The following is a 24,787-nucleotide window of genomic DNA, read 5'->3' as shown; positions in this document are numbered from 1 at the left end:
GAGGTAGCTAAAGGATTTTAGAGGCATTAGTAATGATGTTTCAGACATCACTAGATTCTCAAAATCTTGGATTTTCAGATGGCCCTTGATAAGATGCTGCATATGAGGCTGCTTAAAAAGTTAAGTGCCTATGGTATTACAGTAAAAATACTAGCATGGATAGAAGAATGTCTGACTGGCACAAGGCAGAGTGGGAATAAAAGAGTTCTTTCCTGGTTGGCTGCAAGTGACTAGTGGTGTTCACAAGGGTTGTGTTGGGACCGCTTCTTTTCATGTTGTATGTCAATGATTTGGATGACAGAATTCATGGCTTTGTGGTCAGGTTTGCAGACAATATGAAGATGGGTGGATGGGCAGATAGTGCTGATGAAGAAGGGAGTCTGCAGAAGGACCTAGACAGATCAGGAGACAGGGCAAAGTAGCAGCATGCACTTTGGTAGACGGAATAAAGGAGTAGACTATTTTCTAAACAGGGAGAACATACAAAAATCAGAGGAGCCAAAGGACTTGGGAGTCCTCATGCAGGATTTCCTCAAGGTTGCTTTGCAGGTTGTGTCAGTGACAAGTAAGGCAATGCAATGTTAGGATTTGTTTGGGAGGACTAGAATATAAGAACAGGATAATAATGCTGAGGCTCTATAAGGCATTGGTCAAACCACACTTGAAATACTTTGAGCAGTTTTGGGCTCCTTATCAAAGGAAAGATGTGCTGGCATTGGAGAGGGTCCAGAGGAGAGCCATAGGAATGATGTACATGCTGGAGTTTAGAAAAATGGGGGGAAATCTCATCAAATATTGAAAGGCCCAGATAGAGTGTATAGGGAGAGGATGAGCCTAGGACCTGAGTGTAGAGCCTTAGAATAGAGGGACGTCAATTCAGAACAGAGATGAGAAGGAATTTCTTAAGCCAGAGGGGTGGTGAATATGTGGAATTCATTGCCACAGACAGGTGTAGAGGTCAAGTCATTGAGTATGTTTAAAGCGGAGGTTGATAGGTTCTTGATTAGTCAGGACATCAAAGTTACAGGGAGAAGGCAGGAGAATGAGATTGAGAGGGATAATAAATCAGCCATGATGAAATGGTGAAGTATACTAGATGGTCTGAATGACCTATTACTGCTACTGCCTTATGGTCTTACTAATAATCCTTAAAGAAAAGTAAACTCTGCCAGTTAGATTATTTCTTTATTATTTATATGCACATACACATATCCAGATACTGCATTTCAAATATTTCCATTCTGATACTAAACTGATTCTATGATAGCTCTTGGAACAATTTTATTGCCTTAAAACCTACTCTCTAACACTTTACTGGCTCTCCCATTGCAGGTCCGCACAACAGGTAACTTACAATAGCCAATTGACGTCACAAGCAGCAGTTCTTTGGGATGTAGGATTTGGAAGGAAACTGGAGCACACAGTTCATATTACAAAGAGAATGTGCAAATTTCTCATAGAGCGCACTAGAGGTCAGGATTCAACTCAGATCACTGGAGCTGCAAATAGCTGCAGTACTTGCACTGCCACTGCGACCCCTTTTTATCCCCACTTAGTTCCTAAGGTTAATTATGCTTTACTCATCTGGTTGAGCCACTCTGTACTTGACTGAACTATGCTGACAGAATGGACTGCTCTTGCAACTACAGGGGATTCTGGTTAATTAAGCCATGATTTAATTGGGGCAGCTGGTTATTTGGACCACATCTTAAAACGAAAACTAATCGAAAAAATGGTTGGGGTTACCTTAGTTTATTAGGGACTCTATTCCTCTTAAATGGGGCAAGAAATTGCTGCCAAACAGGTTCTAACTGCTGTCAGACATGTGTCCTCGTGTGGCCATTAGACATTACACCATGCTTAGTGCGAACACATTTTAAATAGCAGCAGTTGCTTATACTTGAGTACAAAAAGCAGTGATTTTTTTGTCACTGATAGTTTGTGAGAAATAAGCAGTAAGACAATTCAGGACTGTCTTTCTCACTATGGTTTCAAGCATCCTAGCTTGGAGATGCCAGAAACGGCCTGGAGTGAAAATGAAATGATTTCACTACTTCGACCAGTTATGAACTATGAAGAATTAAGGTATTGAAAATCATCTTGAATGTTACAATGACTTGGAGGATGCGGTCATCAATGGCATTGTGTGAAGGCAGTCCTAGGATCTCTTCTGATTTTGTTTATTTACAGTCAATCAAAAGAACAGAGCAACTGTTACTCAGTTAAACAGTATTTTGCCTTCTTTTTTGTACCTTTTTAACTATTCACATGAAATTTCAGCTAATTGGGGCAGCGGGTTAATTGGGCCAACCAAAATGTACTGGTTCCAATATGTCCCAATTAATCAAAATCCACTGTATTAGAATAAATTGTTGAATGGTGAACACAGTTCCTTTACAAGCCCCTGAATGACATGTTTGCATTTGAAGTGAGGGAATGATAGGGCAAGTGAGACCATTAAAAACAAGTTCACAGCTACCATTAATTCTCAGTAGGTTACAGTGCAATATTTAACTGTTCTGTGGAAATGAGTGAACAAAGTGGCTTGGCAAGTGGCAGAGCAAAATGAGGAGTTCAGATGGAAATTAAACACAGTTTGTGACCTGGTATACTCTGTATCTTTCAACTAAGCTCTTGCCATTAAGTCAAGTTAGTCCATAAATCCACAAAATTATTTAGAAATACATCTAAACACAGGGTGTAAGTAAGAATACAAAACTCCAAGATACTGATACTAGTTATTATATCTTAGAATTTAAAAATTAAAAGTATCAAATAATTTCAGCAATATTCATGAATACTAAGCAAAGTGCGTAATGAGTCCAAGTTTCAATTTTTAATCACATTCAGACTTGTTATTAAACTGTTTTTAAAATGTTAACCATGCAAATCTAAGGCTAAATAAATGCAAAAATATATTAGAATATTAATTTTTCACAAATGATAATCTATTACTGCAACATGTAAAGTGCAAGCATTTTATTCCAATAACTATGTAGACTCAACAAATCCTGGAGGGGTAGTTTTAATGTTCAGAAAGCATTAATTAAAATACCAGCAAATATAGAGATTCATTTCCGATTTAGGGAACACAAGCTGCTCGGAAATTAATAAAACAAGTTGTTGTCATGACTGATTATAAAATGTAATGCGTTATTTGATAGATGCTAAATGCAATTATTTTTCAAGCATGATCTTCAATTCTTCTTGTAAGGATGAAGAGAAAGCTAACTGTTGAGTAATTTTTCCAAGTCAGATACAATTAAAATTCAGAGTGACCCAGGAGGCTACAGGTGCCAGAATCTGTAGTGAAAACCAAATTGCTGGAGGAATGGACGGTTGAGATCACTGGGCAATTAAAATTTGAGCATACAAACAGGAGATACTGCTAAGCAGGCCAATTTTAAATTCATAAGTGTATAGGACTACTACAGTTTAAAAACTGTTCAATTATGCCAATCAATTTATATACACCATCAGATTAATGCCAGTACTTGAGAGACAAGAACCGTGAAAATGTCAAACCACCTCCCACATTATATCCCATGAGTGGATACAAAGTGTGTAATACCAAATATGAGCCTTTAAACCAGGGGTCGACAACCTTTTTGCCTCTGTGGGCCGGATTGTGTATTAATGTGCGGACGGTGGGCCAGATAAATGCCATAAAAAAACTTGAAATATGGGAATTATCCATTTAAATACATCTAGTTATGTTTTGCCTCAAACTAGTGAATTACGCATGCTAGAAAATCACTTGTGCTTATGGTTGCCTACCCCTGCTTTAAACATTACACTACCTAATTCAAGCAGGTGGTGTTGTTAAAAATTGGGATTAGTGTTTTCAAGATTAAACAGATTGGTACAACAATACAATTAAGTTTGTTTAATATTTACCCAAGCAACATAAAGACACCTGCAGGCATCAAGAGAATCTCATTGCATGCGATGAACTTGAACAGGATCTGCTGGTGCATTGTCATCTTGTCTAAGAAGGATCGCATCCATAGCATAGAATTAGGGCCAATAATCTACAAGAAATAAGGAAAAATACTAACTGAATGCTGGCTTAATTATTATTCCCTCAACAAACTATTTAGAAGTAACATCATACCACAATGCACTTCACAGACATGTACAAAATTATAATGTGTTGTCTATACATTGTAAAGTAATATACCTCAAATTAGAAATTAGGTAAGTGATATTTTTTAAAAAATTGTTGTTGCAGACAGTACTCTGTGAAACCTTTTAAGTAAACTGTCAATACAAAACTTATCTGCCATTTCTTTTCCTTTCTATAAATCATATTTGTTTTAATATTTTTATCCCAGCTCAATCATACAAATAAATAGATGGGTACAATTGCACTGTCAGGGAGCACCAATCATATTATTTCACGACTTAAACATGCTATAAATGGCTGAAAAAAAATCTTCACCATTCACCATATATTTTCAAACTAATTGTGCAAGTGTTTCATTTGTAGCACTGAAGTTAGAAGTCTTAGTTATAGAACCTCATCAGTCCGTGTTTTAATTGAAAACTACTGCCATGCTTAAACATTTTTTGATTCTTCACAATTACAGGAGAATCTATTATTTATTTTACTGCAATGACAAACATGTTGTCTACACTGATGCAAATTAAGTTTTAGCTGGGAAACCAAAAGTTTAAATATCGGTGAGTTTTAATTTTGAAATATTTTGCCAAAAAAAGCATTTGCACAGTCACCTTAAATAGTACACGCTTAACATAACAGTTTGAATATTTATATATTTATTGAGATGAAGCGCAGAATAATCCTTCTGACCTTACGAGCTGCGCCACCCAGCAACCCCAGATTTAACCCTAGCCTAGTTACAGGACAATTTACAATGACCAATTGGCCTACTAACTGGTATGGTTTTGGACTGTGGGAGGAAACTGGAGCACCCAGAGAACACACACACATTTCATGGGGAGGATGTACAGACTCCTCAAAGTTAAAAAATGACGTTTTTCTAACAAGACTCTAACCAATTCAAAGTTACAACACAGGAGATGCACATTTAGGTGAAAACTATATTGGCTTTAAAACATTCTACAATGCTATGCTTTGAACTTGTGTCTTAATAATGCTCCCTCTTAACTGGCACAATGTGGTTTATATGTGGCTATATTAACCAATGTAAGTGAATCATTTTCGTTCTTATTCCTAAATGGTGTTAGGTAGAAAAGGAAATGAATAACTATAAAGTAACATTGCTAGAGATTTCCGGTCATGCCTAGATTTAACAGCAAAATATTTTATTAGGTATTTTAGGGACAGAGAGGTTGTAAAGCAGTGATTTTGCCTCAGTAAGCCTTTAACCTCAGTTATTCTCATGTAACCAGAGCAAAACAATTTCAGATTTTTCAAACAATAAACAGGAAAATGAATTTGCTAACACTTTACATTTTTGCAGGTTCACTGAAACTAAGATTACATTGGAGAGGCAATACTGTACACCTGGTGGAGATGCAGGAAATCACTGACTGGAGTTTAAAAGAACATGAGCACACCAAATGATGCCGTATTACCTGATTTCAACGATGACTGTTTTATGTCTCACTGTTATTCATGGTGCAAATACAAGCCAAAATATTAAGGCCAACTTAATTCAGTTAAAACTGGTACAGGTTTTACAACATACATAATGACTACATGAAAAACTTCCCCACAAAAAAATCAAAAGAACCATTTTAGTGATCAAGAATGTTTTAAACAATAGCAATCCTTTTAATCTCTTCTCTTGAAATTATTGGAACCATTATGCTCATTTAACATAAGATGAGTTACCAACTAGACTACCTCTAGATGCCTGGACTATTGCTCTGGAGATACATGTTCCATTTGCAGCCAGGTAGCTCAAATAATTATTCAGATACTGAAAAGTAGCCACACTTGTCGATATGGCTGCTCCTCAAGTGTCCTCCAGAGTAGCTGAACAGCAGTAACTAGCACCCATTCCATGAGAATTAATGCACAAGTGATGGACAATAAATGCTCCGCGCTAGAACCATCTACTTCTCACGAACAAATAAAAGAAAATGATGACATAAGCTTTTATAGATGCAATTCGAAGCAGTCCTTCATCAAATCTTATCATATCAAAACTATGCGAATTATAAACCAAAATGCTTTTGGGGAAGGAAGGGAAATGGGAAGCTGGCTAGAGGCTAAAGGACACAGCTGATCTTGAGGAACACAAAACTCTCATATAGGTACCAAAAATACAACATGATCAACAATAGTCAGGTGATTAAAAGCAAACAATATATATATATGTGAAAATCAGGAAAAGACAGAAAATAAAAAGGACCACTCAAGCTCCCTGACATTCCCTTCAATATTTTAATTAAGTCATTTGGATTTAATTGCATCTTGAACTCCTGTACAATCTCACTTTTTGTAAGTCATTTCTAACAGTTTATCACCCAAGATATCCTACAGATGTGTTAAGTTTGCTGGCATTAAACCAAATAGGAAGTTTCTTAATGCAGCTTCCTGCTTATCTTTTAGGCAATATTTGGTGTAAAATGCAGCTTTAGCCTTAAAAAAAATAAAAATGAGGTCAAGTTTTCTGATCTATTTTCCAACTATTTGCTGCATGCTATTATCTCTAATCAGGGTCCATCTCTTCGCCAGTGGAGCAATCAATATTAAGCGAGACATGATTAGCATATTACATTTATAATACTTTAGGTCAGGGACAGTGGAATTCTGAGAGCATGTGCCCACATTGACGATTATCTTTTAAAAAATTCTCTCGCGTGCCATGTTAATTTTGAACAGAGATTATCATTAATTAATGAATTAGTAACAAACATTATGGACTTCAAGGAAAAAGGTTGAATCCTGTCATTTATTGTTTTACTGTTAATAAAAGTATAACAAAAACAGACTGCAATAAACAAAGCATTTTAGAAAATCTGTTAAAAATTGTAAATAATGTTATTCTACTTCAATTATAAGAAATATTAATGTAAAATTATAAGCTTTGGTGCATATTCATAAAAGATTAAGGAAAGAAAAATAAACACACTTCACTCTCAGTGAGACATTGTTGCTGCACTAATATCTGGCTTGCATTTAGTTGTTCTGAGAGCTATGCACATAGTATTGGTTTCATTAGTAAGTCTACTCGTATAATTGGAGCAGACTAGTTTATCACTGAAAACAGTAAAACACACGAATCATTTGCTGCTTCATTTGGCAGTAAAGATAATCATTATGTATCTTTTTATTATGGGTGGGGTTTAAAGAATTGAGGGGTGGAACATCTTGCCACATGCCAAGGAAACTTATTGCACATACCCCCATTTCGCCACCTCTGGGGGTAATTATTCAAATATTCCATTTTGTTCCTATATTATTGTAACATTGAAATTCAACAACTTGCCATTTGCTTTCAAAGTCTCTTAGTTAATAAATTTATTGAAAAAGGGAACTACCAATATAAAAACAGCACAAATTTGTATGGCAAATGCTCCACATGTACATTTTAGGATCACTTGAAAAAGTACTGAATTTTGCAATTCTTCATCAATTATATCTTTACATTTGGCAAGAATCTGATATTATTACCATAATTGCCACCTCCATTATCTTCATTCATCTTAAACCAAGTCAGTACACCAGTATCAAGAGGGAAGAAATCACAACAATATATGGGCAAGTGTGCCAAACTATCATGATCAATTTTCAGCATTTACAACAGTATTTCATTCTTTTATACATTAATTCGATGATGCCCAATTTTAATCTTTCTCTACATGAACCACCAAGGAAAATTTTCTGCATAAAAAGGCACATCATGATGGTAACTGACTCCAGAGAAAACTAACAGATGGAAATAACTTCCCAATTATTTTTGTCCAGTTTAAACTATTGATGATTGACCATCTCCAAGATACTGAATGAAAATTAATGGTGGATCCAATCATGATAATTTGGCTCTCATACCACACCCAATTTCAGTCCTCCACCTTTAAAGCATTTTCACTTAAATGATATTCTTATCATAAATTACAATCACATTGAGAATGGCTTTTGTTATTATATGAAAAATTTGCACAAAAGTTATTATCCATTATACATGCAATTATTTCTGAGCACACTCAGGATTTGGCAGCATCTGTGGAGGCAAAGAGATGGTAAAATTTCAGATCAAGAGCCTGCATCAGGATGCTATGCATAGGCTATTGATTAAGTACAATAAAGAAAGGTTGAGAGACACAATCTAGAAATATTCTGCACCAACCTACAGTACATTGAATTGACCTAAATATAGCTGAATAAGGCCATGTTCTGGAAGATGTTTTGATTACAAACCTCAATTTTTGAATCCATATATTGTTCAGTCACCTGCATATTTAATCCCAGAGAAAAGAAAAACAGAATTTAAAATTCCAAAGATTCAGAAATCAATTTATGGGCCGGCTGGTGGCGCGATGACATCAGCACCGGACTCTGGAACGGAGGTTCCTGAGTTCGAACCCAGCAGGTCTGCTCCCGAGTACGCTTTCCATCCGTGCCAGGTTGAGTGTCGAGTTCGTAACTCAACCTCGTAAACTAAAAGGGAAAAATGCTGCGAAATGTCTGTGTGAGGAGTGGCGTGCCACAGTCTCTCTCTCGCTCCGTGCCTTCAGGGCATGAAAAAGACATTGTCCCGCTAACATCGCACACGCACAGATGCATGCACGCGCCAAAAAAAATCAATTTATGACCACATTTTTCCAAGATATTAAGGCGTTAACAGAACAAAAATAATCTCATCTTTCCAGGCAGTAATGTAATCCTCATCACCAATTCTTTCTGTTTTTTTAAATTTAGGGCTACAGCACAATAACATGTTTTCCAGCCCAAAGAGCCCAATTACATCCATGTGACCAATTAACCTACTAACCCATACATTTTGGAATACGGGAGGAAACCAAAGGACCAGGAGGAAACCCATGGGGCCACAGGGAGAATACACAAACTCCTTGTAGACAGCGCAAGATTGAAATTAGGTCACAGGTGTTGCACGTGTTACGCTAGTCGCTAGGCTATCGTACCACTCCAGGCAGGTGGCTATGTTACCTGCATCGCAGATGGTGAGGTGCAGACAACTGTAATAAAGGCTAAGAACATATATAACAATTTGCCATACATGTGTTCTAAAAATATTCAGTATGCTATACTGGTATTTTAATTATACAAATGCACCAAAGGAAAATATTTCTTTAGCAGAAATTATCCGCAATAATCAGACATGATAGATGGGACTGAAGACCACTGGAAACAAATGATTATTTAGATGAACTAAAATATGATTTTTTTTGGTATTGGGGGCAAGGGTGAAGAGGGGGCAGGCAACTGAGAAGGAGGGGCAAAGAGAGCGTGTGGAGGCAATGGGCAGAGGGAGAGGGAGGCAGGGCCAGGGGAGGAGGACAGAGGGAGAGGGGTTGGACTGGGGAGGCAGAAACTGACAGAGAAACTCCTGGACCATTAGTTCCGACACTGCCCAGTCCGTCACGGGTAAAACACTCCCCACTATTGAGTCCATCTACATACAATGCTGTTGTAGGGAAGCAGCACCATCATCAAGGTCTCGCACCATCCAGGCTATGCTGTCTTCTCGCTGCTGCAATCGGAAAGAAGGTACAGGAGCCTCATGTCCACACCACCAAGTTTAGAAACAGTTATTACATCTCAACTATTAGGCTCTTAAACCAGAGTGTATAACTTCACCTACCCCAATACTGAACTGATTCTACAATCTATGGACTCATTTTTAAGGACTCTGCAACTCATGTCTTAATGTTTATTGCTTATTTTTGTTTCCCTTTTTTTGCATTTGCACAGCCTTTTGCACATTGGTTTTGTTGTGTACCACTTTCATTGATTTTATTGTTTCTTTTTTACTGCAAATGCCCACAAGAAAATGAATCACATGGTGACATTTATGTACTTTGATAATAAGTTTACTTTGAACTTTACAACTTTATAAGTTCGCAATCTTTTGTATATGACAGCAGTCTTCAAACCACTAATAATCAAAAATGTGAAGAATTATTAATACTAAATATAACTGATTGCAATATTTACATTTGCAAGCTTTGTGGTTCACAAAGGAATAAACTAAGTCCTTATTTGCACAAAGCCAGGTTTTGGGCATTTTATTTAAATGGTTGTCTCCATTTTAAAAAAAACTCCTGCTGCATAGAAAAATGCTACTTTCACAATCAATGAGAAATATCCGACCCCACTGCTGATGTCAGCTGCAACTCGTAACACTCTTGCTCAAGTGAGAGTATTGAAAATTCGAGTCTCACTCCAGAGAATGGAGTAAAAAAAACAATTTAAACTGGTATTTGTGGTGCTGACAGAAACATCTTTCGGATGAAAGACTTTGGGGCCAGTCTGATCTTAACGAAGGGAGTGAAAAAACCTAACACCTTTTAGAACAGCAAAGAACTTGTCCCTAATGCAAATAAGAAAAACTTGCCAATACTAGAAACACTCAGCACTGACAAAGGGTCGCAGGCATAAAATGTTAATTGTTTTTCTTTCCACAGTTGTTGCCTGACCTGTTCAGTGTTTCCAACATCTGCTTTTATTTAAGTTGGCCCCAATATCCTAGTTAACATGTATCCCTCAATTAAGACCACCAAAGAGATTACCTGGTCATCTATAGGGGAGCTTGCTGTTTAAACATTGTCTGCTATGCATCTTGAAACAAGGATCACATATTAAAAGTATGGCATTGCATTAAAACTTGTAGAACAACCCTAAGATCCATAAAAGGATCAAAGTAACATGCCATTTTCCTTTGGAGAATGGATGATAAAAGCTAATAGCATTTCAATGAGTCTTTCTGTTTTAATGGAGTGCATTAAACAATTCTGCATAGACTAACTTACTTCAAAATAGCATAAAAGTAATGTCAAATGATCAGATGAAGCTTCCATTTAAAATTTCAAGACTTACAAATTAAAAATAATGCAATGTGGGGGGGGGTGCGGGTGTTGAACAGTATTGAAAAGACTCATCAAAACTGGTTTCCTCAGTTTACTTCTAGATCAGCTTAATTCTTTCAGAAGCCACTTCACAAAAGCATTGGTCTGAATTTTATTCCTAAGTGCTTCATGGAACTACAAGCATTTCGCAAAATTTCAGAGGTTTATGAGTTTTTTGACAATTTGTTTTCTAAAATTGTATGTTATTCTGCAATAGAGGATATTTACTTATCATCTGTACCTAGAATTTCATTGCTGACATGTTTGGCAGGACGGAGACATTGGGCAGCAAGCACAGGTACAGTTTAAAAACCTCTGCCATTTTTTTTTCTTTCGGTTATGTTAGTTGCAATGTGCGCCATTCTAGTAGCAGACCCCCTAATCAGGAACGTGGAAATGGGACAGACTTGATACCAATCTATTTGATTGATTATTTGGAGAAGAATGCTATTAAGGTTTACTGCTGGAATTATAAGTATTACAACTCACTTTTTAGTGGTTCCTTAAGGCTGTTATAACTAAGGGGGGGGGGGGAATATGCTCCCACTACCAATTAAATGCTCCCAATGACAGACGCCTCAAATACCCTCTGACAAGCAAGTCCAGCTCCTGGCCTTCATGTGTGGCTTCCTTGCTAAGCCCTGTGGAACCGTTTCTACTGACAGGAGAAGGGGCAAAGGAAGATTACTGGTGCCTAAAAATCAACTGATTCAGGCACATGGAACTCGTCAGCTGTGGTTGGCAGCTTATCTAGGTGAAGGTTTCAAAGCTCCGCTGCCTTATACATAGGGAAGGCTTCAGGAGAAAACCACGAGGAAAGATCCGGAGCTGGAGTCCCTAAGGCAGTCAAACATTCAACGTTGACTGGCAATTCCTGCAACACGGCTGGTGCCAAAATGTACTGGTCTCTGCCGTTCGTTGGACTCATCAGCAGCAGAGGGGGGGAGCCTGCTGCACGGGCAACAGCTTGCTCCCCATACTGTTCTGCCCTGGCTTGCATATCACGTAGACAGCTAGGATGCAGCATGCACGGTCAATCCCAGGCGGCGAGAGGGCCTCACATTAGCAAGCACACAGAGCGAAATTTACCATATTCTGCTGTCATACTACAATGACCTAGTATTTTATTTTTGTGTCCATCACACCAGGAGAGAACATGCTTTTAACATAAAAACACATGATGTCCATACTTGTCTAACCTATATGCCTCTACAGAAAATTTTCGCCACAAATTTTGGAAACAAGTAAAATGGGAGCAGATCTATGAATCACTGCATATATTTTTGGGTGAGATCACACTATGGTACATTTTAAAAGCATGCACAAAATAAAGATATGATTAGTAAGAAAATACACTATTTGAAAATATGAAATAATTTAAAATATCATTTTAATTGTCAAATCCAATTTATACACTCTCTGAAAGTATAAAAGTGCCACTCATGATCATAATGACTGCACACTAACTATTTACATGCAGAGCATACAGAAAATATAACAGTCTCATCAGGGTAAGAAGTTGATCAAACAAAGGAAATAGCTAACATTCTCATTTGGCCCAAATAGCTCAACACAATTAAACTGCAAAAGCAAGATCTAGGCCAAGTTACAAACTAGGCCTTGTTACACGAGAAATTACAGTTGGTGAAAAATCCTTAATTCTTCCATGATAGATGGTAACAAATAAAAATGAAATACAAATTACATTTATTGCAATAAACACATTTCAAATTATTTAGCATACAAGATAAATTTATTGTGAGGAAAAATCAAATTGCTTACATCAAAAGTGCTGCCCCATCCACAGGTCATTCTATTACTTTCAAAGATTAAAGCTATAAAATCTCCATTTTCTCACACTAAGGGCAAGTAAATTTCAAGCTTGAAAAAGTAATAAAACTTGTCAGTACTTCCTGGAAATTAAATTAACTGTGTGTCAAGATGTTATAGGAAGTGATAGATGAGTGTGGAGAAACAAAACAGAAAAATGTTAATTTCAGTTAAACCACAGGAAAAAAAAAGGTCTTTGTGGCAGAAGGCTGAAACTTGAATTAAGAAAGTAGTAGATGTCTTGACTGACTGGTAGGAGCAAAAATGGAATGTACTTACCACAGGAGATTCACATCCAAATCTTTGTTTGTTATATGTGAATCTTCCTAGCGCCGAAGTTATTCTAAAATTGTAGCCAATCACTTGCGCTTGGCCTAGTCTTGTATTTCACCAATAGGATAGGAGCTGAGGTCCCACTGACCTCGAACTCAAACCACACTGAAGGAAATAGAGAGGTCCTGGGCTAACAAATGACAGCCTCAAGTAGCTTGCTGAACAGTAAAAGATCTAGCCTATCCATATTGCACAAGTTATCCCCACAGTATTAATTGCATTTGAAAACATCACTACTAAACCACAATAAGGCAGAAAAGTGTTAAGGAACATGGGGATTACTTTGCACGTTCTTTAGCAATGGCAGTGAATTGAGTCAAAACCATAATTGCTGCATTACAGGGGAAGCTGCAAGAATATCAAAAAGAAATCAAAGAGTATACTGAGAAAGTTAGAAGAGAAAGGATAGGAGGGTTGAGGGCGTGTGTGTGTGTGTCTATATATAAAAACAAATTTCATGACACGTGGATGGTGATAAACCTTATTCTGATACGAGTCTCTGTTGTGGACTGCAGTGGGACAACAGCAGGGAGAGGGGAGTCATGGTTAGAAAAAGGGGAAGGTAGAGGGGAAACGTGGGAAGCACCAGAGAGGCATTCTGGAATATTCAATCAATAGATCAATTGCTTGGAATGAAGTGACCTTGCCTGGTGTCTCAGGGCTGGGTGTGTCCGCACCTGTGCCTCCACTCTGCCACTGGCACTCCTTTTCTGCCAGCTGTCCCACACCCCTTCCATGATGCTCCACCCTCACCATTCCCAACATCCTTTGCTCCAGCCAGATTTACAAATTTGCTCTTCCGCTCCATGTTGACAAATACAGTACTGTGCAAAAGTCTTCGACACCCTAGCTATATATCTGTGCCCAAGACCTTTGCACAGTACTGTATGTAATCAATGAAGCAAACAGAAACTTCTATTAAAACAAAATGAAGCAAAGATGAACATTAAAGAAAATGCTTTAGTATTCAATACAAAATCTGGCAGCATAAAGTACTCTGCAGTAGCTGACTGCTCATTATTATTCCCATAAATTAATATTTGAAGGAAGATGCTTTAATAGAAGCAGCTAAAAGCCTTTTATGCACAATTTTTGACAAACTGTATTAAATAAAAGGAATGAATGCTAAGTAAGGGGCTTCCTGCCAAATGTAATGTAAATGGCTTGTTCTGCTGAAACAATCTGAAGATTAAAAACGTCTCGTGAATGACAACAACGCACCAGAAAATAAAATTAATGCAGTACTTTCATTAGTAGAATTGCATCTCCATGTGTTTTCTTCTATTATATCTGGAAAAACAGTGGTACAATGGCCTCTTGTGTCACAACAGGCTTTTAGGCAAATCTCCAGCATCCCAGCACACCTCTGTACAATTCCGCCCAATGCCGCTACTCTCTTTAATGAAAGCAAACTAGGCAATAAACCACTTGCTCCCCAAAGCCAGGTCCCTCTTGCAACAAACAGAATCTGATAAAAGAAAATATGCTTTCATCTGAATGCTTTTTTAAAATCAATTATGTCTAGCAGATAAAAAGATAGATATCTTTTTACAAATAGGTTCTGATTTACTCAACAACTGAACAAATATGTACAAAAAGGCAAAGAATTTTCCATAACACTTTATTGCTGCTTATTGAAAGCCTTTTTACCTCAATGCATATTATGATTAAATCAAATGTCAACAGATCAAATGATATTTCATTACTGTAAATTAGGCTTTCCAGCTAGTTGACATTTTTTCCACTAACTGTCCTATTTAAACACGACAATAATTTATGAGTTTGCATTTTCTGACTAACATGAAGACATCTACTACATGAACTTGCTGCATTGATCACCATGCTTCAAAGCAACTACAGTGGCACGAGGAAATCTTATTGCATTCAGTCGGCACTCTGAGGCACACACAGATGTTCACTGCATGTTCAAAATACAAAAAGTTCTGTAATTTTTATTAATTTATTCACTCTGCACATGGTAATTTAAAACTCTATCAAAGTACACCTAACAAACAAAATTAAGAAAACAAATTCCAAATCTTTTACATATTCTCCATAAAAATCCTAAAACTAGAGGGAAAAAAATAGGGCTGTGCCCTATGATTACAGTTCAATATTTATGTAGCAGCCACAGCATGATTGAGAAGTAGGAAATTCTCTTCACAACCCTATTACTTCATAATAATAGCCTAATAATTACAACTGCCCATTCAAGTCAACTATTACTATACAGTCTGATTCTTTAAGTAAGAAATTCTAAGTGACTTCAATAAGCTACAAGTTTATTAAAAAAGGGCAACATAAACATGGGTATTAAAATGATAACCTATATTTAGTAATGTTGTTACACCAGATGTTAGCAAAGACTGGATCAGCTTTTTCTGTAGTCACTGCCAGAATAATCAAGCAGGATTGATATTAATGAGCCAAACACTAGTAATACTTTATGTATTTAATTTAATATTCAAATGAAACCACTTTATGTCAATATTTTTGGAAAGCTTAAAGAAAATGAATTATAACAATCACAAAGATAGGTTTGAACAATTTCTCCATCAACACAAAATATAACGTTTGATTAAAAGATTTTTATATTATTAAAACAGAGAACCCTAGCATCTGCTACAGAAGGCAACTAATTAGCATTTGAAAATAAGCTTCCATTTAAGCACTTCAGATGAAATATGGTCACCTACTGAATAACATTTTAGCCATAAAAAAATGAAATTGAAAATGAGGTTTTGCTTGTTAATTGAAATATTGCCAGCTGTTTACCACATGCAAAGGCCCAAAATGTGGCTCTGCAGTACAAAATCTTGTCAAATTTGAAACCCTTTGGACTACTCGAATTACAAATTCAGTAAGCATTAGCCAGCGGACATCAAAATTGAACACTGCTGCTATCTAGTGGACTTTCCAGGCATTGCAACTATACAGGATGGAAGATGACATTGGAAAAATTCTCCGATGTTCCACAAGAGGGAACTGGAAATACCAATACCGAATAAAATTATAGTATTTACTTATGAAGTTGATTTGGAAAAAATACAACAATTATTCTGAAAAGAAATGCTCAATTCTTAATCCATGTGCACATAACCTAAAATGAGGAAGAAGCATAGTACTTGAGAAATTGAAGATAACAAATACTAGAAGAAGGAAAGTCCAGCTGGACTCATGGAGTCAGCTCTATTAGCAAAGAGACCTCCAGTTCTCCTCATTCACTGCCTTTGAAGTAAATCACCTGGTAGAAGCAAAATACTTCTTTAAAAATAACACAGGCTAGACTATTCCAAGGCAAAATTCATTTTGGAATTCTTGTATCTCCAATTATATATCAGAACAAGCTGTTAATTTTGCTCAAAAAGTGAGAAAAATATCTTGAAGTCAGATTACAACAATGGAACTACAAGAGCTTACATTAAAATATTTATCTTCAGACATGAACTTTTTCTTTAAAAACATTAAGATTTTTCATTAAATACAGTATATTTTTACCCAACCTGGACGCTTACTTTCATAAATGCAGTAGCAGCGATGAGAATTAGGATGAAAAGTTACATTTAAATTGGTTCTTTTTCTAGGTAAGTTTATTTTTTTCAGTCTCAAAATACTGATCCTCCTTAAAACATTAAGGAATGATTGATTACCTTCTTTAGGGGAACAATGAAAGTTTTATCATTCGTATCATTTTATGGGCCTTCTGCCACCAAATTCTGCTCTAGCTTGAGAGAGTTGTACAGTCTCTCACTGAATGGTGAGATTTTGTGATCTCTTAAGAGAATGCAGAATCAAATGCTGAAAGATTTCACAATATTGCTTTTTTCCAGAAGCATGAAGGCATTTTTTCATGAAACAGGTCAGCACAGATGGCAGAGGCCATGAAATTATAGAATAAGATGCCAAAGGAATTGTAAAATTCTGAATGGATATTAAATGGGAGAAAAAGTGCATTAAGTGAAGCAATCATTGAGAACTTTTACTGTAGATGTAGATGTGCAACTTGTTGTTTGCAGACGGCCTTCTAACAACAATCTTTCTTTTGGCTATAGATTTCTCTGCCTTTTAGTGCTGGGATGAAATGAGACAACTGGATTATAAAACTGATATAAAAACATATGAACGAACACATAGGAATAACCATAGGTCAAAGAACACCATACAGATGATCTATAAATAATTGTTGTTACCCCTGTTTAAGATAAAACTTTTAAAAACAAGCTGAGAGGTGAAAATATGCTGTGAAAAGTTTCCTTAAAATGCTAGCAGTTAAGGTTGGAGTATGCAAATCAAATAAAGCACGCGGTGATTGAATTTGGAATTAAAATTCTTCAAAGCCCTTCACGTAAAATGACTCTTATTAATAAGTGACCATTGTGGCCATTTTCTATACAGCAAAGTCTTCCAGACAGCTACAAACTCAATGACATAAACTGGGGAGAAAAATGTCAACTAGCTCATGGAGAAATCCTATTTTTCTTCTGCACTTACTCAAGTCCCACTAGCAAAGATTCAATTCATAGAACATCTCAACCAAAGTACAGCATCTCTGACCTTGCAGTACTTCATCAGCTGTGCTCAAATATGCCAACTTAGATTAATTTTAACATTGATGCAAAACTCTTGCTGCCCTCAAATCAAAAATATTAAACACTTCATAAATCCTACTCAGGAAACAAATAATCAAAGTAAGTTATTTAGAATCTATTTTTCAGTATTCTGATAGTTACATCTTATGAAAATAACCTTTTGTAAAAATTGAGATTCTGAAAGTCCTTTCTAAATATTACAAATTTAACTGTGTGTCAAATTAAACTGCCACCAATGGAATTTCATTGTATAAGAAATCGTAATGCAAAATTGAAAAGTTGAAAGGCTTTGAATTTTATTTTGCAAACCTGCACATTAGAATTTGCTAATGAATAAATCACTTTCTACTGAAGGACAAACCTGACTGAATTATTAAATCATACATCAAGTCTAAAGTTGTCACTTCCCAGCTACAGCACTGACAAGCCATATACATTTGTTAAGCATCTGAACAAAAGAGATATACTGCTGTTTTATTTATTTGGTAGAGTACAGATGGAGGGCTGCAATTTATCAAAGTGACAACTAAATCTATCTTGTCATACCTATAGCTATAATAAGAGTGTGCTGAGATCAACAAGTCTTTTCTTCAAAATTACTGATCTGTAAATTGCCCTTGACTGATGTGGCAAATAAAAATCACTTTCCTCTGTCAATCTCGATGTTGCAAACATGACAAACATTTAGTAACTACAAAAAAATAGATTGCTAAGTAAAGCATTTAAAAAAAGTCATTCACATTAGCTGATATTAGGGCGTGACTGATGAATAAAACTTTCAGAATAAATGAAATTTTTCCAAAAGATTACAAATGCACACAGTAATATTAGAAACACATTTTGCCAAGCTTAATTCAATTCAATTTCAAGCAGTTAAATGTTAATTCTACAAATGAACAAATATGAAATACAGTTTATCATTGAAAGTATCATCTTTGAAGTAATATGATCTCAACTGATTAAGCACATTTGTCACCTGAAATGTAATAACATCACCTCACCCACCAGCACCGCCTCCCCTCATTGATTCTCTTTAAGATCCACACGTCTTGTTCTTCTTGATCATACTTGCCAGCATCACTAATTAAAATAAAAATGCTGGAAGCATCCAGGATGTCAGAAGGCATCTGAGCAAGGTGAAACAAAATTAACCTTTCAGGCTAACGCTACAGGAAGAAGTCATCAACTTGAAACACTGGGCTGGGTCGCACTTTTGGCTAGCTGGTTGATCTCCAGAAAAGCACCAGCTGGCTCAAGTCAGCATTTTCCAGACTTGAGCATTTGTGCAAAACAGCAGAATACACAGTGAGTTGGAGTTCAGTGTTGGTGTAAATGGCCTCCCACACCACAGGTGGATGCAGCAGTTCATAGCTAGAACCTGAGCTGTATATCAGGCATCTCTTTAAAAAAATCTAAATGATATTGTTCGCTTTTTATCTTGCACAATACTTCTTTAAAAATCAATTCATCCAAGTTAAAGGTTCATCATCAGGTATTAAGAAACTGTGGAAAATGGCTTTATACCATGACCTGTCAGAAAGCCATCTGTGCCCCTAAGTCATGGCCTTAGCCTCCACTGCTGGTTTCCTGATCACAGCTCATAGACTACTCCACAACAGCCTCAGTAGTGAGTTTGGCAGGACTTGGGAGCTGGGCAGCTGTAAAACACAAGTGTGATAGTGGTAATCCCGGAAAAGGCAAAAGGTCCATACTGAATCAGCATAATGTAGCCCAATAAGTGTGTCTCTACGGATGCCACATCTGCCAGGAATCTCAGCATTCTGCAATTTCATTTCAGATTTCCAAAGTCCCCAGTGAATTTGTTCTTGTGAATCTTTAGCCATGGCTTTGCCTGTGGCGATTTCCTATGGTAATACCCTGAATTAATGTTGAAGGATGTAAGAACAACAAGCAGTAAGCTGTCATTTCTCCAGTATTTATACAGCAGGTATACTGATTGCAATTGGTAAAGTTTTAAGTATTTGATTTATTTTTTGTTTATTTTACTTTAATACTGTTTAATCTTAAAATATGGAACTGCAGTGTAACACAATCATGTTTAAATGCAAGAAGACATAGTTGGTAATTTATTTAAATGTTTAGAAAAAGAATATGTGATGTAATTTTTGGAGCAATTCTCATGAAATTGGCACTCCCACATTCCTCAGGAATGCTGAATAGCTGGGACTATAGGTCAAATGTTAAAGAATACAAGGATTAAGCTGAGTCAGCATGGTAAATGAAAGGAAAATAATTATGGTTGAACTGCAGGAGGTTCCACATAGGTTGCCAACAAAGAGCACACAACAATGGAGGCAATATACTAACATAGATTCAGAACTGGTTATTGGACAGAAAGCAGAGAAGGAATAAACAAATCTTCCTCAAGTTGACAGAGGGTGAAACTGTAGGGATCAGCATTCAGCTATTTACAATTTGGTTGAGAAATCTATTAGTAATAAACAGTAGGTGCAGTTGCGAGTATGATGAAGGGTCGGGGAGGGGGTTAGCAGGTGGGGCAGAGGTTAGTGGGAATGTAGATAAAATCAAGATTGAAATAGTTGTAAGTAAATGGCAGGTGGAATGTTATCTGGAGAAATGTGAAATTACCCACTCTGATGCACCAGGCCTTTTTTTTAAATTGTGAGCAATTGGGCAATGCTGATCTTTGTACAGTACACAAGACACTGAAAGCCATCAAGCAGGTGAAACAATCAATTAGGACAGCAAATGGTATGTTGGCCTTAATTTTGAATGGATTTAAGTACCGATGTTTCAAAGCAATTGGAGAGATCCTACATGGAGTACTATATATAGTTTGACTTCTTGAGCTAAAATACATTTTTACTAAAGGGAGTGAAGCAAAGATTCACTAGATAAGTCCCTAGGATGGTACCTGGGTTGGGTCATACAAAGAAATATTGGGTAGGCCAGTGTTCTCTAGATGTTACAAAAATGAAGAAAGATTTCATTGAGGCTTAAAATTCATACACAGTTTTGCTGTTCCTCAGGCTAAGGAGCCTAGAATCCATGGTCACTGTCTTGAACATGGCATGGCTAATTTAGGTCTTAGATTAAAAGAATTCGTTTTCATTCCAAGTGGTGAATTATTGGAATTCCTTACGCTTGCTGCAAAGGTTAAATCATCATGTTGATTTGTTTTTGGATATTAGGCAAATGGGGACAGTACTGAGAAATAGCTCTGAGGTAGAATATCAGAGATTATTTTGATGATTGGCAACATAGGCCCATATAGTCACCTACTGGTACTATTTCTTGAGTAAGGTCCTCTGCAATAGGATCATAATGTTCAGTAACAAAGGTGAAGCTGCACTTTGTTTGATATGGTCCTTTAAGATCAATTCTCATGCAGTCTTAAGGGGCAAACGTCCTAACTGCTAAAAGCCTGATATTTAAATGTTTTTGCAAATTAGTGAGCCTAATTCCAAAGTATTTTTATTTGCTTGTAAATCTCAAGCTTCTGATCTCAGGCGCAGGCCAAGTTCTGAAAGTCAAGAAGCCGCCGCAGAAAGAAAAACATGTTTTTGGGAATACTGGAAACTAAAATAGATTCATTTTGTATGGGCTAATTTGGACTGATCATCAATTTCCAAATGGTCATGTTTTCAAAATAAAAGAATGATTACACTGGACCACAAATCTTTTTGGAAGTGTTGCTTCCTCAGAATTTTTTTCTTTTTGTGTTTACGATAGATTGCTTGAGGCTGAACACAAATTTGAGACTGCTTGTATCATGCAGGAATTTGGAGAACAAATTAATTTTTATTGAAAATAAAGTATTTAATTGCTTAATGGTGGTGATGCTTTGCAATAGTTCAACTAAACTGAAAATGTTTTGATGATTTTCATTTGCATTCAGTATCTGAGGCTTCTCACTTAAATGTCCCAACAATAATCAGCCTGCATTGATGGACTCCAGTTGCCCTGATACCATTTCTCCATGACTGCAATGTCCTCATCAGCGACAGCACCAATATTTGCAGGGAAAAAGTCTAAATGAGAATGCAATAATGAATCTTTAGTGACATTGTGCACTTCATGTATTGGTATGCTTGAAGCATGTAGTCAACCAGCTGCACGTAGTTTTGTGCTCTGTAGTTGCCAAGAAAATTTTCACCAACATCCTTGAAAACCTTCCATGTGATTTTCTCTGGTCCCACTTGAAGTTCTTCAAATTGCCCGTCGTTGGTGACCTGTTCAATTTATGGACCAACAAAAATGCTTTCCTTAATCTTGGCATAAGCTATCTGACTTGAATTATGAATTGAAGTAACAAATATAGGCGATTTTAAAATAAAATGGTGCGTAATTTCCATGGTGATTTTCATGATCGGCGGCCCAAAATCCATAAGATGCATCCAAAAGTATTCAGGAAGCAAAATCAGTGTTGTCCAATGTTATTGAACACACAAGAGATTCTGCAGATGCTGAAAATCTTATTACTGAATCTGGTTATTGCAGCAGTTTAAAACTTTTACCCTCTTGATTTAACCCATATATGATTTAGTCAGTCCTCACAATTGGTTCAAGGATGCAATGCATTATACCAATTGTACGGCTAATGAGCACTAAATGTACCCGAGCTTACCAACATTGACTCTCAAGCAAGCCGAAGTTTATTATCAAAGTACATATGTCACCATATACAATCCTGAGGTTCATTTTCTTGCAGGCATACTCAATAAATCCAATAACCATAATAGAATAAATGAAAAACCACACCCAAAAGTGCAGACAAGCAGTGTGCAATAGACAAGCTGCAAATACAAAAAGAAATAATAATAATAATAAATAAGCAATAAATATCAAGAACATATGAAGAAGAGTCCTTCACAGTGAGTGCATAGGTTGTGGGAACAATTCAGTTATGGGGAAAATGTAGGTGAGTGAAGTTCTCCCCACTGGTTCAAGAGCCTGATGGTTGAGGGGTAACAGCTGTTCGTGAACCTGGTTGTGTGAGTTTTGAGGCAGCATGAAGAAAGCATGACCTGGGTGGTGTGGGTCCCTGATAATGGATGCTGCTTTTCCGTGACAACACTGTCTAGATGTGCTCAATGGCGGAGAAAGCTTTACCTGTGATGGACTGGGCTGTATCCACTACTTTTTGTAATATTTTCCGTTCAAGGACATTGGTATTTCCCTACCAGGCTGTGATGCAGTCAATATATTGCCCACCACACATCTATAGAAATTAGTCAAAGTTATAGATGTCATGCTGAGACCTCACAATCTCCTAAGGAAGTAGAAGCACTACAATACTTTTCTCGTAATTGCACTTATGTGCTGAACCCAGCACAGGTCCTCTGAAATGATAACACCAAGGAATTTAAAGCTGCTGACCCCCTCTACCTCTGATTCCCAACGGGGATGGGGCCTTGGACCTCGAGTTTCCTCCACCTGTAGTCAGTAACTATTTCCTTGGTCTTGCTGACATTGAGTAAGAGGTGGTTGTTGTGACACCACTCAACTAAATTTTCAATCTCCCTCCTCTATGCTGATTCATCACCATCTTTGATTTGGCCTTGCACAGTGGTGTTGTTAGCAAACATAAATATGGCACTGGAGCTTTGCTCAGCTCAGTCAAAACTTGATTTTCAAATTCTCACCCAAATTTTCAAATCCACATCACTAACTCTTTCCCAACACTGAAATCGCCTCCACTCTTCAATTCACTGAGGTACAGTCAGCGATCTAAATCTAGTTTTCTGATAATCTCTGAATACAGTGGTGGATGTGTATCCATTACGATGGGCCCGAGCTTGGGAATTCCTTGCAAAAAATTCGATCTTTACTTTATAAGTAGTTTAAATTTTTCCCTTCAAGAAAACTTTTGGTAAACAGCCTTGATCTTTTTAGGCATTCAGCAACTTATTTTGTTCCATAATGCTCCTGTAGGGTGGTTTGGTGTATTAAAAAGGTGTTGTATAAGTAGAGGTTGCTACTATTATTGAAGAGGCTTTCTGCTAAGGACTGTTACTTTATTACAGCTATATTTCCCATACAAGTCCCATTCCTAAAAGTTGAGATATGGGTTCATACAGCCAATGAAACAAAATCTGTTGGGGTCAGTACACCTGGCAGCTGATATTTGTGCACAATTTAACAGAAAGAAAAAAACAAATTTCTACCCCACACTGTTTTGCAGCTGTTGATATTACATGCCCCCACAATGAATTTCATTAATTGCCATGGGTGACAAAGAACGTTAAGGACATCCTGAACGCTAAAAAGAGGGCGTTTAGCGATGGAAATAGGGAGGAGCTGAGGGCAATACAGAGGGACCTGAAAGCCAGGATCAGGGAGGCTAAAGACGGGTACAGGAGGAAGCTTGAGTGGAAATTCCAGCAGAACAACATGAGAGAGATCTGGAGGGGGATGAGGACCATCACTGGGTTCCGGCAAACTTGCAACAGAGGAGCAGAAGGCAGTGTGGACAGGGCCAATGAACTTAACCTGTTCTTTGACAGACTTGACATTGTGACCCCTGCCCATCCCTCGCATGAGCCATCTGTTGTCGGCCCCCAACCAACACATATTCCACTCTCCCCTCCTACCCCTCCTCACAGTCCCCCACCCTGCTCTCATGACTATACCCCTTCCCCATACGAAACCACCACGGTGGGCTTCACAGCTGAACAGGTGAGAAGACAGCTGAAACGTCTCAACCCAAGCAAGGCTGCAGGACCGGATGGTGTCAGTACCAGGGTGCTCAAAGCCTGTGCCCCTCAGCTATGTGGAGTACTTCGCCATGTATTCAACCTGAGCCTGAGGCTCCAGAGGGTTCCTGTACTGTGGAACACGTCCTGCCTCGTCCCTGTGCCGAAGACGCCACGCCCCAGCGGCCTCAATGACTACAGACCGGTGGCATTGACCTCCCACATCATGAAGACCCTGGAGAGACCTGTTCTGGAGCTGCTCCGGTCTATGGTCAGGCCACACTTAGATCCCCTCCAGTTCGCCTACCATCCCCGACTAGGAATTGAGGATGC

General features: G+C 37.4%; 1 protein-coding gene across 1 annotated transcript in view; it reads right to left on the bottom strand.

The window, feature by feature from the left end:
- The window catches only part of LOC140204134 (transmembrane protein 33-like), a 150,834-nt gene that overhangs the window by 101,122 nt on the left and 24,925 nt on the right, over nt 1-24,787 (bottom strand). Inside the window, exon 6 of the mRNA XM_072270532.1 lies at nt 3,898-4,031. Coding sequence (XP_072126633.1) covers nt 3,898-4,031 — 134 coding nt within the window. The remainder of the gene's footprint in view (nt 1-3,897; nt 4,032-24,787) is intronic.

Source organism: Mobula birostris, chromosome 10 (genome assembly GCF_030028105.1).
Source record: "Mobula birostris isolate sMobBir1 chromosome 10, sMobBir1.hap1, whole genome shotgun sequence".
Classification (NCBI taxonomy): Eukaryota; Metazoa; Chordata; class Chondrichthyes; order Myliobatiformes; family Myliobatidae; genus Mobula; species Mobula birostris.
This window is presented reverse-complemented; position numbering and strand designations above follow the sequence as displayed.